General features: G+C 35.0%; 1 protein-coding gene across 1 annotated transcript in view; it reads left to right on the top strand.

The window, feature by feature from the left end:
* The window catches only part of PNPLA8 (patatin like domain 8, phospholipase A2), a 35,739-nt gene extending 22,664 nt beyond the window's left edge, over window positions 1-13,075 (top strand). Inside the window, exons 9-10 of the mRNA XM_083859976.1 lie at window positions 10,177-10,372; window positions 12,210-13,075. Coding sequence (XP_083716102.1) covers window positions 10,177-10,372; window positions 12,210-12,484 — 471 coding nt within the window. The 3' untranslated portion in view covers window positions 12,485-13,075. The remainder of the gene's footprint in view (window positions 1-10,176; window positions 10,373-12,209) is intronic.
* Window positions 13,076-15,032: the final 1,957 nt, after the last annotated feature.

Below are 15,032 nucleotides of genomic sequence, written 5' to 3'. Positions count from 1 at the left end.
TAAAGCTGTATTTGCTGGTGCAACTCTTGTAAAAGGTTATTTCAATAAGGTATTTTTTCATTTTTCTCACGGCCATAAAATTTCACATTTTCACTCTTAAGTCTGTTCCTAGCTAATGGATACAAATTCTTCTTGTGCCAGTACTGTTCTCTAGTTTATTTAACTCTTTTTTCTGTAGTATTCACCCTTCTGATGCTTATATAGAAATACTCATATCTTTTTTCTTATTTTCTTTGTCTAAATATGCCAGCTGTCTCAGTTTTACAAAACAGACTCTGTTCTCTTGGTCATCCCAATGGTCTTCTGCTGCACCTACTACATTTTGAGTAATTTTCTTGAAATTCTAGTATTCAATGTGTTTTTGGCATGACCCATGACACTTTGTGCAATGTTGAATGATATACCAGAATCAAAATTAGCACTTCTAAATCAGAAACAAAAGTCAGAGACTTGGTCAGGCTGGAACATGGTGTTCCACATGTTACCTTAACAGTGTGATGTGTTTCCTTTTTCAGAGGAAGCTACAGCTTAGAGTTACACCTGCCTTTGCAACTGCAACATTATATCTTGGTGGTTTAAATCATTGTGTGATAGTTCTCTACTCAGGGCTTTCTTAGGATGGTTCTGATACCAGCTGTATTTTGTCATCTAGCCAGATACTTCTTAATTTTGGGGACTTGTGAAAGTGGAGAAGTTTCCTTTCAGTTCTTTCTCCCTATCCACCTGCCTCCACTGTGAATACAGATACTAGATAGTTCGTGTCCAAATCCTGAACCCTTCACAGCAATTATCTTCAATAACAAACTCACTTATCTCATATATTTTGTACATTTTGAGATCAAATCCTTTAGCTGCAAATATACTTTGTTTCAGTTGCAGTTAGATGAAATCTAATTTTTGGGTCAAAATGTAAAGAATAAAATTGTCTTAGGAAATTCAGGTAGCTTGCATAGTTCTAAAAATAAAGGCATTTAATTTGCAATCCAATTTTAGTTTGAAATTGCAGTATGAAAGATAAAAAGAAATTAATGGAGTCTGTAATACATTTAGTTTGGAAAGTTGACTGCAGAGATAGCTTACAGCATATACCAACATGTTTTAAGTAGCATGTATAAATGATATTTCCAATAATGAGCCACCTGCATTCCCTATGGGTCACTACTAGTCTTTCTGTATTTTTCTCAATGCATTTTGAAGTTCCTAACATTTTACTATTGTTTAAAAAGCTAAAAATGTAGACTAATTAATAAAAACCCCCTAATATCAATAAGTAATAGCAATAACATCCATCAAGTTATTGACATAAAAATGTATTGAGTCTGACTAAGTATTTCCATTGTTACCTTGGTACAGAAAAGAATTTTGAAGTTTTGAAAATTTTACATGGTCACATTTCATGAAGATTAGGATATCTCTGTATCTGGGATTCCTCACTCACTTGTAGAGGTTTTATATTAATGTAATTGCTTTCTGCAGCTCCTAGAGCTTCCTCCTTAGTCCACTATATTCTGCCATAGCAAATGGAATACTATATACTTCCTAAGTTGCAGGTTGTTGGCAATGACAAAACTTCTAGACTTGAGTATGCTGGCGTCATCTGAGTACAGAAGGATTTTGTTCAGACTCATGGATGGGGGATTTTTTTTGGTTGGTTGGTTTATTTTTGGAGTTTTTGACTGTATTGTTGAAACTTGCCTGTGCTTCACAGGTATTGTAAGAGAACCCGAGTTTGGTCTGTGTCTGGGGTCAGTGTAGGTTCAGCCATGGGCCCATTTTTTTCTTAGATTACACACTGTGATCTTTCCTTGTAATATTATAGGCAATTCATCATTTGGGAAACATGATTAAAATACACACTGTTTTTGTGTTGTGTGCTGTTTTTAGCTGCAGAATTAATGTAATTAGATCTGTCATGCAAAACTTACGTTTTTAATGAAATATCTGACAGTCTATTTTATTGCCAAACAATTCTTCCTTTTATGATGTCTAAAAGTATTTAGCAAACTTCCTCAGTACCCTGTAAGGGTGTATTTTCTGCATCTGACATAAACCCATAAATTCAGTGATGTCTCCAGAGCAGCTGGTCATTTTCTGTGAAGTAATGACTCACTAGGATGAGTTAATAATTCAAGATAATCACCTAGGAGTCTACCTCAGCCCACATTCATTCTAAAGAATGTAAAATATATTATTAAATGTTTTGCATATTAGAGCAATAGTATTGGCAGTTCTTGGAAGCGCTGATCGTGACATTTGGATGTATGCCAATTGTGTTATGGTGTTGCTAGTTTTTATGGGAGAAAAATGATAAATACTATATGGGAAAACAGTTGAATTGAAAAGGAGGCTTCTCAGTAAACTTTCAAATGTTACTAGATTTACTTTTTTTTTACATTGTCATGTGATCTCAGTATAAAGTTTCTCTGTATCTGGTGTGGCAGAAGTACAATATAGGTAATGCACCTTCAGATTTTCTTTAATTGTAAAAGAATGCAGTAACGGAAATTTAATATTGGTGTCGTTCAATAATATAAATACAAATGCATTTAATTTTCATATTAATTAACTGTACAGATGTTTTCTCTAGAATCTTTCCCAATGCCATTTCAAGGGAAATCGCTTTTTCACTGCACGCTTTAGAACTATGAAAAGTAACTTAAATGTTTATTTTTCTAGTGTCTTAAGAGGAATCATAATTTTGAGACAGCATCTCAAAATAATGAGCACAAGGTGTTTATTTCAGGAATCTAAAGGAGCACTCTGCCTCTCCCTAAATAAGAACTGGTTCTTTCTGTAATTGTTACAAATTTGGTGTATAGCAGAATTGCATTTATATCTGTCACCAATAAGGGCCTCTGCTGGGAATCAGCATAGTGCAGAATGTATTATAATTGTGTGTAGTTGACCCGGTGGTCTCCTTCTTAGCATGATTATAAAGCAAGGGTGAATCTTTCCAAATAAATTAGATGAAATATTTGTATAAGGAGACAACTCTAGGCCAATGTATGCTTTATAAAAAATGACTGAAGTAGGTTAAAAATTTTTCTCACTCAAACAACAAAGTGGAACACACCATTAGAATGAAGCTAAAACAAATTGTTCTTGGTCACTAAACATTTTAGACAGATTTGTTAGAAATATTGGCACCACCATCCATTGCTTGTCAGCAAGATAAAAAGAAAACAGTTCTGCTTCTGTCCTGTTTCACGTTTATAAGACTTTATATATTTTGCCATATAGTTTAAGGAAAATAAAGATTTCCTGTGTTACTGGGAGCTCCTCTTCATCAATTTCATCCTCAATAGTACTGTGACCAGTCTGACTGATTACTCCCAAGAGGAGAGCCATAATTCATGTATAACAGAACAGGATAATCATGTAATCTTTGTATTGAAAGGGGTATGTTTGTGCTGAATGCTATAGGGGGCTAGTTTATTGTACAGTTAAGCCTGAATGCATAGTTTTCTTTTTCACAAAGCATGTGTCAAAAACTATAACTTTTTTAGCCCAGTGATGCTTCACTGAGCAAGCCTTAAAGCTTAGGGTACATGTATGGACATTTTCATAACAACACTGAGTGCCCAGAGCAGAGAGGACTAGACTGGGATGTGAATCTTGAAGTTAGCTGTGTTGGTAGACCTTACTACCTTAGGTAGTGAAAGAATTCTCCCCTTTTTCATTCCTGTCTTCTACTCTGAGGATGTTTGCTGCTCCATATGCAAATGTATTGAGATGATTTTATAGGATGATTTGACAAGGCATACCCATTTACTTGAAGAAAATAGAGTAAATGTTTTTAAAGTAGTTATTTTTTCTAAGAAGTAACCCCTTATTACTATGCAGCAACTCGAACTCCTCATTTGCAGCAACTAGACTTATCCTTAAGCTGCATATTTATTTTATTTATGTTGACTTTAAGCATAGAATTAAAAAAATACTTTTCAGAAGTCCATTCAGAATCTTAGCCTGTCTTGTCCTGTGATAGTTTTGTACTAATTCTGTCTCTGCTTTTTCACAAAGACAATGAAAGTGAACAACAGAGCAAGTCTGTAAGAGTGAACTAAAATGCAAAGCATGTCTGCATAGGCAGTGAGGTGAAGTGGTTACTATGGAGCCAACAAACTCAGCTTCCAAATATCAGACTTTGCTTTCATACATTATATATCCTTCATTTAGGGCTAGATTATTTTCTTCACAAAGTTTAGAATCATTTAAACAAAACTGTGCAGCACACAAGGTGTTACACAGAACAATTATAAGCTCAACTTGAGTCTGACAGAATTAGGAAATGCAATGAGAGCCTATGAATGTAGAGAATGTTCTTGTGAGAAACAACTGCTCTCCCATGGTAAAGTATGGTATGATTTTTGAATTCTAGTGTCTTAATTTTAAATAATTAGTTTCAAACTATTGACTTTAGCATGTCACTGGTGACTTCATGCCCATTCACCATAATTATTTAAATAGGACAAGATTTTCAGAAAGTCCTGTGCAACCAAGTTTCCAGGTGCTCTGGAATACTTTCTTTGAGACTTCCCAGTTTATTTTCCTTCTGACTATAGAATTTGCACCCATCTGATTCGCAGTGTTTAACCAGGCCTTTCTTTACCTCTAGAACTGTGCAAGCAGGGTATCTCCATCAGAGTATTTATTGGAGCATTTGTTTACTGTGCATTTTTCCTGCTTTAAATAATTTAAGATCTGTAAGTCAAGTCACAGGGGAGCCTTGCCATGACCCTTTTGTAACTATCAAAACACTGACAGAAAATACTAGCTACCGCTTTATATACTCCTTGTTACCTACCAGCAAGCCCTAAAATTTAGTATGGTTACTGTTGCATTAAGGAATTTTTGTGAGAAAATCTGTGTGCAGAAAATTAATTGGTTTTATCTGGGAATAAGATACTAAATAAAACAGAACAACTGAATGTTTACCACCTGGAAAGCCTTTTACAAAAGACTGAAGACAATGTCCCAGTCCCTGAGTTCACTGTTTTGCTATCACTAGCAAATTTGGGGTTGCATTATTAAGTTCCATTTTTAATATTAACTTATCTGATTACTTCACTATTTTTAATTTAGATTTTTTTTTTTTTTTTTTTTTTTTTTTTTTTTTTTTTTTTTTTTTTATTTAGAAATTTTTAGAAAGCCTTTGTCTCTACTGCTTGCCTGCATTATGACATTGGGAGAGTTATGCCCCCTTTTCTAGTATCTCCTTGCATTAGCATTCCTACTCCAGCACTTTGTGTTTGGTGTACTGCCAGCAAATTAAGTTGACTGAAGTGCAGAATGGTTTTGCAAAGTTCAGCAGATGAAGCAGTGTCTGGCACTTGCCACTGCACTGAGCAGTAGAGAAGGGAAGGGCTGACTCGTGTGTTTGGGAAGTGGAAAAGATAGTTTGCAATTGGATTGAGATCTAGCTAAATGAGAAGAGAGGGTGAAATGTAGGGAAGGCCAGATAATCCAAGAATGGGAGTACAGAAAGAAAAAGGGACCTGCCCTGGCTGTTTGCCCAACACTGAGTTCTGAGTCAAAACTTGGGCCATTTCCACCTGTGGTGGATATAGGTCAACAGTTTAGTCATTTGAAGAGTTCTTGAAAGTCACCCTTTCTGTTAAAGGTTGCAAGGTATGAATCATTTATGCTGAAAAAAACTTTAAAAATCCAGTCATTAACATAATACTACCCAATCCAACACTAAACCATGTCCCTAAGCACCACGTCTGAATGTCTTCTAAATACATCCAGGGATGATAACTCCACCACTTATCTTTTCAGTATGTTCTAATGTTTTTTGGTGAAGACATTTTTCTTAAGTGTCCAACTGAAACCTTTTCTGGCACTACAAATTTTGCATTTTCCACAAGACTAAGACTGGACTGGCAAAATTCAATTTCTAATAAGAATGGATTTTGAAATGTAATTTCATTTTACAGCTAAAACTACATGCGTCTGTGATTCATGCAGTATTTCCTTGAACAGAGTAGAACCTTAGGAAAATTGGAGGAGGAGAAGCCCTCGGGTGGTTATTTGGTCCAGCCTCCTGTTCAAAGCAGGCTAAACCTCAGAGTTGGGTTGCTCAAGACTTTGCCCAGCTTAGTTTTGAAAATCCCCAAGAATGGAGATTCCACAGCTTCTCCAGCTCTTATTCTGTACTTTCTGAAAGAACCTAGGTGTTTCTACTTTAGATAGTGAAGCACTGTGATTAGCTTCCTCCTTGGCTTCCTCTTTTTAACAGGGTTAGCAAACCTAGTTCCCTGCATCTCTTCTCGTATGTTACGTGCTTCAGGCCCCAAACGGTCTTAGTGGTTCTTTAGTGTATGTGTTCAGTTCTTCAGTGCTTTGTAACTGTGTGTCCAAAGCTGTTCAAAGTATCTGTCCCCCGTCTGGCCTTGTGTGCCCTGAATAAAGGGGGAAAATCACTTCACTTGATTTATTGGTTTTGCTTTTAGACCCAGTTATGTCGATAATGTAGTAATTTATTGAATATTCTCTTCATATAGCCTCTCTTTTTCTGTGTGCACACAGGCAGTACCATTCCACAGGGTCAAAGCTAACAATATAGAGGAAAGGAGGGACACAGTGAAGACATTCCATCTGTCAAAAAGGAGCTGATAATAGGAACAGAAAAGGTTCAGGGCTGGGCATAAAGTTAACAGTGCTTTGTAGAATTTGAATTGTAGCTTGAAGGTTATAGTATAAGTTAAAACATCACTTTATATCAACAAGATTCTTGCACCATTCTATGTGGTATAAAGATCTTTATTTTGTTTGCATTACTGTGCTTTGAGACAAACAGGGATTGATGTTGCATCTCTGTAGCTGTAGATGAGATAAATTGGCCTTGTTTACTTCCAGTTGTTCAATTGCACAGCAGTTCAGAGTGGCAAGAAAACTCATGGAAACTAGCATGGATGAGGAAGCTGTTGTTAGTTAGCAAGACATTCTATACTACTGGCAATCACAATCATTCAGTATTTATGTTTATTGCATTTTGGTTAATTTCTATAAATATATAAATAAATATAATAAACATGTATTATTACTATATATTTATTATAAACAATATATATATTGTATTTTTGTAAATATATTTTAAAAGCTGAATGCTTACAATAAAATATTTTAATTAGTAAGTTATAAATAATTTAAATGAGTTTTTATAGAATTTTGTAGCTATAGAATAAGTTCAACAGAATCAGAAAAAAATATAAGACAGCAGATTTAGCAGCTCTCCAAAAAAGGATTAGTGAAGTTTCTTCTGATCTCGGTATTTTATGTACAGAACTATGGAGTCGATCACTTGGGAATTCTGTTTCTGTGTCTCAAAGGCAAGCATGGGGATGGATATATCATTATTTCTAAAAATGAATTTTAAAACATTATGGTCTGACTTCCATATTTCTGTATTGCTAGTTCAGTACACTTATTGGGATGGATTTTTTCCAGTTTTATGAAGTTAGAGGAATTATTCAGAATCAGAAGGGTTAGCTTCTGGTTTTTAATTTTCAGAATGGAAAAATCTTTGTTTACATTTTCTTAAAATGCACATAAATGTAAAGATCATAATTAATTTTAAAAATAGTGAAAATACTTTTTCACAAGAATTTCAGCTTTTGACATAATTAGCTGTATGGCTGCTGCAGCTTCGGACTTAAACTAATTACTGCAATATTTCCTTCACTGAGTCCTTAATAGCACAGTTTAACTAGTAGCGTTATTTACTCCTTTAGTAGTTGGTCATTGTAAGCAAAAGCAGTACGATGAACATGGCTTTCTTAATAGAGTAAACTTACTTGAAGTATTGATTAGGCTGTGGTTATTATCACCCATAATCTCTTTGGAGGAGAAGAAAAAAATCAGTTGCCTTTCTTAGTCTTGCTTCTAACTTTCAAAAACTAACATGTGTCTATTATCTGTATAAATGCTAGAAGCTGTGTCTAAATTGAAAATCATTAGAAATCTACTGTCATTACAATAAATCTAAATATGGAAGTCATTGCACAAAGCTGTTAGTTATCATCACAAACACATTTGGTATGTGTAGGTATTTTATGTTCATTTGATCTTTTGTTTGTCAGTATTACAAAAATATTGTAGTACTCCAGTATGATATACCCTCAAACTTCTGATAATGCTAATTTTCCCATGGTGTAGCAGTCATGTTTAATTTAATTATATTGACAATATCAGTGGAAATTATTTTGTACGCATGTTTTTAATCTAGGATTTAAAGAAGAATTAAGCATCACTATGATAATTATTAAGATAAAGATTCATGGGGAATTATATAGAGGACAATAACATCCTTGTATTTAGTTTTCTAGACTAAACATGAGCAAAGGATGATAGGCACTGAAGAGACCATTCATGTTAGCAGTGTATTTAGTGTTTTGAGCAAGGTGGATGGTATCCAGAAAGGGATCAAAGAGCTTTTTGTAGGTTAAAATGAAAGGTTAATTAAAAGAAAGCAAACTCAAAAAACTAAGCTCAGTAATCCTGTTTTTATTTATCCAGCACAGATGTAGTTACAAGGAGTTTCTGTAAAATGTTTTTCATCTCTAAAACCTTTTTTATTCTAAACTATTCCTGGGTAGAGTTGCTTTTCCTTTTTGTTCTAGTAATGTGATGGTCATATCAGATATTGGATATAGGGAGTTCAGGAAACTTTAGAATACAGGGAGTGCTTGCAATATACCTATTCTAGTAAATTATATACATTATACCTATTCTGTTTCTTTTGTATTTTAGTTGTTTGCATAGATTCTGAATAGATACAGCTATCTTCATCTCTGCTATTGATAATGTTCTCAAGCTTAAGATTTGCCTTTATAACTGCTGGTTTTAAGACATTCCCAATAAAAAAAAAAAAAAGCTCTGTTTAATTCAAATTCCAAATTAATCTATTTTTTAGTTGGAGTGAAGGTCATTTTACTTCCAGGAAGTGCTGAATATACTTCTTGAGGTTCAATTGATTGGAATCTCATTGTCTGAATGCTTCTCAGGATTACTGTCATTCACACTGATTCTTATTAGTCCTAAAGTATTTTATCCCTGCCTCATCAACTACACTTTTAACATGTAGCTAGCAAAAGAGGTCTCTCCTCAATTCCAGAGTAGCATTTGTTTCTAGTAGTAGTATTGGGCTGAATTCTGGTCTTAGACTACTTAAAGAAGCCTCATATCCCCAGAGCTGGTCTTCACAGGAATCATCCTGATACCTGATGAAAGGACAATACAGAAGAGCTCAGGCCACCAAGGAGATCTTTCAAGTGCATTGATGAGAGCAGCTGTTGTAGTTGATGGTGGAACCAACAAGGAAAGGTGTTTTGTTGGACCTGATCATTATAAAGGATAAAGAACTGGTCAGGGATATGAAAGGTCAAGAAAGCCTTGGCTATAGTGATTGTGAGAGGATAGAGGTCAGAATCCTAAGGGGAGAAAGCAGGGGGGGAAAAAAGCAGGACTAGAGCACTGCATTTCAGGAAAGCAGACCTCTTCAGAGCTCTGCTTGGAAGAATATCATGGACTATGACCTTGAAGAGAAGAGGGGGTCTAGAAGAGCTGCTGATAGTCAGTAATCCTCCAAATTCAGGAAAGGACCACCCCAATAAGTAGAAAATCAAGCAAAAATGGCAGGCAGGGATGAGCAAGGATGTTGTAACTGAACTCCAACATAAAAAGGGAGTGTACAAAAGGTGTAGGAGAGACAAGTGACCTAGAAGCACAGATGTCCTGTCCAGTCTTGCAGGTAATGGTTTGGGTTTCGTTACAGAAAATTTCCTTGTAATATCACTAATAAGCATTTAGAGAGGCAGATTTTTTGATTAGGAAATTTCAATATGCATATCTGTCTTACTGAAAAGGTCTTCAAAAAATAAAGTCATAATTTCTCTAGATATTCCAGTGAATGCTGCTGCTTCAGCCTAAGACTTCTATATAATGCAGCAGAAGCAAATCACAAGCCCCAGCAGCTGCTTTGACAGTGCCCAGGAGGCCAAGCTAGGCAGCTGCTGCATTGCACAAACAGATTCAATTCAATTTCACCGAAGTTGGAAATTAATGCTTATTGGTTTTGTATGTTAGGGCTCTGATAGTTTAATTCATAGTTGCAGTTTCTTTTATGACCGTATGTTATGTATAGTACCAATATTTGTATTTCTTCTTAATTTACAGGATGGAGGTCTGCTCCTAAATAATCCTTCTGCACTGGCAGTTCATGAGTGCAAGTGTCTCTGGCCAAATGTTCCATTGCAGTGTCTGATTTCACTGGGCACTGGTCGGTACGAAAATGAGGTAAAGACCAATGTCACACACACCAGTCTGAAAGCCAAACTGACCAATGTTATCAACAGTGCAACTGATACAGAAGGTTGGTGTCTTATACATTGTACTGTGACTGTCTTCAATTTTATTTATGTTTCTTAGAATTATAGTTCAAATTCAGAGAACAGTCTTCAAACCTTTTGTCTTTCCCTTTCTCCTCTCTACCAGCCCCATGAAACCAATTGAAGCATTCTCTCTGTAACTTACTGTGTATAGTCTTAGTACCAGTCTTACATGTTTTCTGGAGGATAAATCTTTTTACTTGAGCTTTAGGGTAAAAGGCATACTCAGGAATTTATTTAAAAATCATATTTTCTTATATTTTATTTGTTTTTCCCATAATACAGAAATGCTTAGTAGTTAATATAGAACATTGATTTTCAGCAGTTTCAGAAAAAGTATTTGATTTCTGATCTTCTTAATATATGCTTTTATACCTGCACTTTTCCAAGGACTATACCGTATCTGCCAGTGCTGATGACTTCCATTGCTGTCAGGAAGAGCCAAGTATCTGTTTTCTAAAATAAATTCACATTCCTAGATAGAAGTACATTGGAACTCTTTCACTAGTAGTTTACATCTGTTTTGTTTTTATAAACAGGAAACTATTGATGGGCAGATAATTGCCCCCTCCCATTACAAAGGAAACTGATACTGCAAAAAGCCAGGGAAAAAGAAATGCTTTCATGGTCTCGACCCCTCGCTGTATAGTCTTTGTCAGCTGACTGTCACTAGTAGGAAAAAGCTAGATTTTGGATTGCCTTTTGGGTTTTGCACAGTTGTGGAAAGGCAGTGGGAATCATGGGAAAGAGAGATATGTACTGTCCACTTTCTATCAGAAAGTTTCATTGCAGCTGAAATATGAGGCAAGAAATTTGAAGGGAAGAGCGAAAAAGGAAAGTTCATTGGGGAGACAAAAGGAAAAGAAAAGGAAAGAGAGGAGAGTAAATTTGAGCAAATGGGAACTTAAATTACAAAGGGAAAAAATGAGAGTATTAAATAGGGCAAGAAAGACTGGATGTGGTGAGACAAGAACAGACATAGCTGAGTAATTTGCAGGAGGAGAGGCCAAGCCAAGAGGATTTCATATTTACAAGAATCTTTTGCTTTGATCTTATCAGTGATATTTTTTCACTTCAAACTTTTTAGGACAGTAGATGTTTAAAAGAATGGAGGAGCATGGTTAGAATACAAAGAAGATAGAATGAATGCTGAAGGAAGTGATAGAAATGGAATTTTAAGTGAGCCAACAAAAAGGTCTAAAGGGAGAGAGAAACAGGTTATAAAAAAGAACATATAAATGCATTACATAGTTTGTTATTTTAGTAGTTAACTGAACTTGAATATTTTAAATTAAATGCATGTTAAATTCAAGCCTCAAATCTATAGTAATATATTTTAAAAATTATTAGTTGTAAACAAAATAAAGCTTTAATCCTACATATTTTACTTTGAGATTGCAGAAGAACATATCTGTTGTTTTCATAATACCTACTTCTGTTAGTACCAAGTGTGACAAATCATATATACCCTGAAACGGGAATATGCGAGTTACATTCCTGCTCTTCAGGATATGCTCTTACTCGTTAAGGAATGGAACGTAATTAAAAATCTAGATAGCTGCAAAGTCTACTTAATTGTCATACCAGTGAAGGTGTCATGGAATAAAAGATGGAGCTTTTCCAGTGTAAACAGAGCTACAGGGTCATTTACAAATCTTCTAATGAGAAAGGGGTTTCAATGAGGCAGTGGTAGAAAAATGTTTACTCAGCAAAGCAGCACATATTTACTCTTACTGTGTCATTCCAGAGCAGTTGTTGGTCAGAGCACTTGCAAGACTCTCCTGTGAATTTAACTGTTTTCTTCATTTGTTTTCAATGCAGAAGTTCACACCATGCTGGATGCACTGTTACCTCCAGATAGCTACTTCAGATTTAACCCTCTTATGAATGAAGACATACCTCTGGATGAAAGTCGTAAAGAGAAACTCAGTCAGCTGCAGACAGATGGAATTCGTTATTTAGAACGAAATGAAGAAAAACTGAGAAAAGCTGCAAAAATATTAACACAAGAAAAATCAGCTTTGCAGAGGCTGCAGGACTGGATAAAATTAAAGGCTGACATGTATGAAGGCTTGCCGTTTCTTTCTAAATTGTGAATAAGTAATGCATGAAAGATAAATGTAAATCGTGTTCCAGAAAATCCATTTGGTACTGTAAAGGAAGAACATTGATTCAGGGTAAATAGCATCTTTGGGAAGCTGTCAGAATTCAGGAGAAAGCCATTTAGGATGGCTGCTTTGTGCACATTTGTTACAAGGTTTTATGGTGTTAATTAATTCTGAAACTTAATGAATCTTACTGTTGCTCTACTTTAATTTCTGAAAGTCAGTAAAACTGAAAATTATGGAAACAATTGTGCAATGCATTTTTGGATGTATGTACTATAATTACGGTGGCAGAAAACCTTTATTTATCCACTACCAGGCTTATTCAAAGTTTAAAAAAATTAAATCCTCATTCACTTTAGTGTAGGCCATATACCTGTTAAGCTCTTATGTAGGCAGTGAATTTAATAGAAATGTAATGTTCTTGCAAAAACTCTGCCTGTGTTAATTGCACTTTTACATCTGAAAGATAACATTTAAATTTGTTTTTTTTTTATTTTAGTGGATTTTGTACATAACAGTATTGAGTAAAATGTTTGGATGACTATAAATGGCCTATTAAATTATCAACATTAACTGTTTTTTTCAGAACTTTCTGCTTACTGTTTTTGTGGGAATAATTTCAGATTGATTAATTTGTTATTTGAAAGCAATCCCAAGCTCCAAAACTTCACTTGAGCTGCTATTCCAGTTACAGGATAAAGGAAATAAAATACTGAAATAGTTCAGATGAATGAGAAGGTTTCTTAGAGAAACTTCAGATTTGGGTGCCAGACTTGAGGTGTAGTTCTAGTCAAAAAGAAAATTAGAAGCTGAAACAACAAATTATATAAATTTCCTTTTGTCTTCCAACTTTCATATATGCATTCTCCTGAAATTATGTCAGGGCTGTGAAGTTAATGTTTAGAACTTACTCCAATCCTACTGCACATTCCTGCATATGCCATGAGGGATGTCATGAGCTCTGACAACTCAGTGTGTCAAATAGCATTTTCAACAACAGGAAGGTATGTGGGAGTTCTTCAGAACAGTGCAGTGGAATTTAGAGTAGACACAGCTGCTGTCACATGTTGGCACATACCTGTTTATGAGATTGTTTTCCAGGTGTCTGGGTGAGTGTCTTGTATTAAGACAGCTACAGTGCGTGAGGATATTTACTAGATAAAATATACGTTCTGTGCAGTAGCTAAAACATCCAGTTTCACCAAAATCAGTGCATTTCTCACCTTGCTGTTTGGAACTAATCACATGCTATTGCATTACCTACTAAAAATTATATTTATTACAATAGTCACCTTCTGTACTTGTTTTAAAACATTGAAAATATTAGGCTGCAGTTTGGAAAAGAACTATGGGGCAGACAGCTGAGATCCTTGGAGGTGCTACATGGTATTCTTGACTGTGCAAGAAAACTTTTGATTGGGATTTTTTTTTTAATTTGATATATTTTTAATTTTGACTCATGTCATTTTACTCATGTATTCATCCTTTTCTTCCTCAGTTCTCTCCCTTGTGTTTGCCACGCAAGGCAGGGATTTATGATCATAGTCCAGCTTTCATTTGTACAGCCTCCCTTTTGCATTCCAATTACTAAGAACTGAGTAAAAGAATAATGAAATCAAACCTTTCCCAGAGGTGTGAGATGATTTAAGCATATAAAAAAGAAATGTGAACATTATTCTGATAGTGGTATTTTGTACAGAGTTAAACTCTGTTGCCAGCATCCTGAGTCAAAACAGACAGTATCAGGTAATTTCATGTAACAACACACATTGCACACTTGCTTTGCTGGCAAAGAGCAAAGTCACAGCATCATCCATGAGATATTGAAGGCATTATTCTGAATTCATAAGCTTTCAGTCACAGTTTTTTGGGACAAGTATTATCCAAGGAAATGTACCTTTAGTAAACAAAATTATAACATTTCCATTTAATTTTTTATATCAATAAAGCCTCGTGTTGTGAGGATTTTATTTCAAATAGGGTAGGATCTCCATTCATGACGATACTGTTTTTCCTGGAAGCTGCTGTCTTATCTTCATTCACCCCTTTTTCCCCTCTCTTATATTGATATAACAATATTTTTCTTATGTGTGGCTTTTAAAAGTACATGTGGAATTGAGTTGAGCTATAGAGTAATTAATTCAGACTCATAGACTTCTGTGTACATAAATTCTCAAGGTGCTTGTATTGAATGCCTTCAAGTTAACTTTCATCCTTGGTGTTGCAAGTGCTGCACTGTCTATCAGGCACTAATGAGGAGTTCGTTTTCCTCTCTAAATCATTTTAAAATATGGAGATGCAATAGATATTTCGCTTGAGCTGTGATTAATTTTTAATTACTTCAGAAAAAAAGTTAGCAATTTGCCAGAAATCCTAACTACTATGGATGTGTTCCTACACCGCTCTATATAAAGGAAAATTATTTTCAGGAAGTTTGAGGCATTGGCTGTGGAATACTGCATGATACTTTAACAGCAGAAAATGGAATAAGAACCGTAACAGAATGAGATCTTGCTAAATCAGGAAACAAAATTTT

This window comes from Zosterops lateralis (genome assembly GCF_965231275.1).
Source record: "Zosterops lateralis genome assembly, chromosome: 4".
In the NCBI taxonomy this organism is placed as follows: Eukaryota; Metazoa; Chordata; class Aves; order Passeriformes; family Zosteropidae; genus Zosterops; species Zosterops lateralis.
The sequence above is the reverse complement of the archived record's forward strand: the minus strand, read 5'-3'. Positions and strand labels throughout refer to the sequence as shown.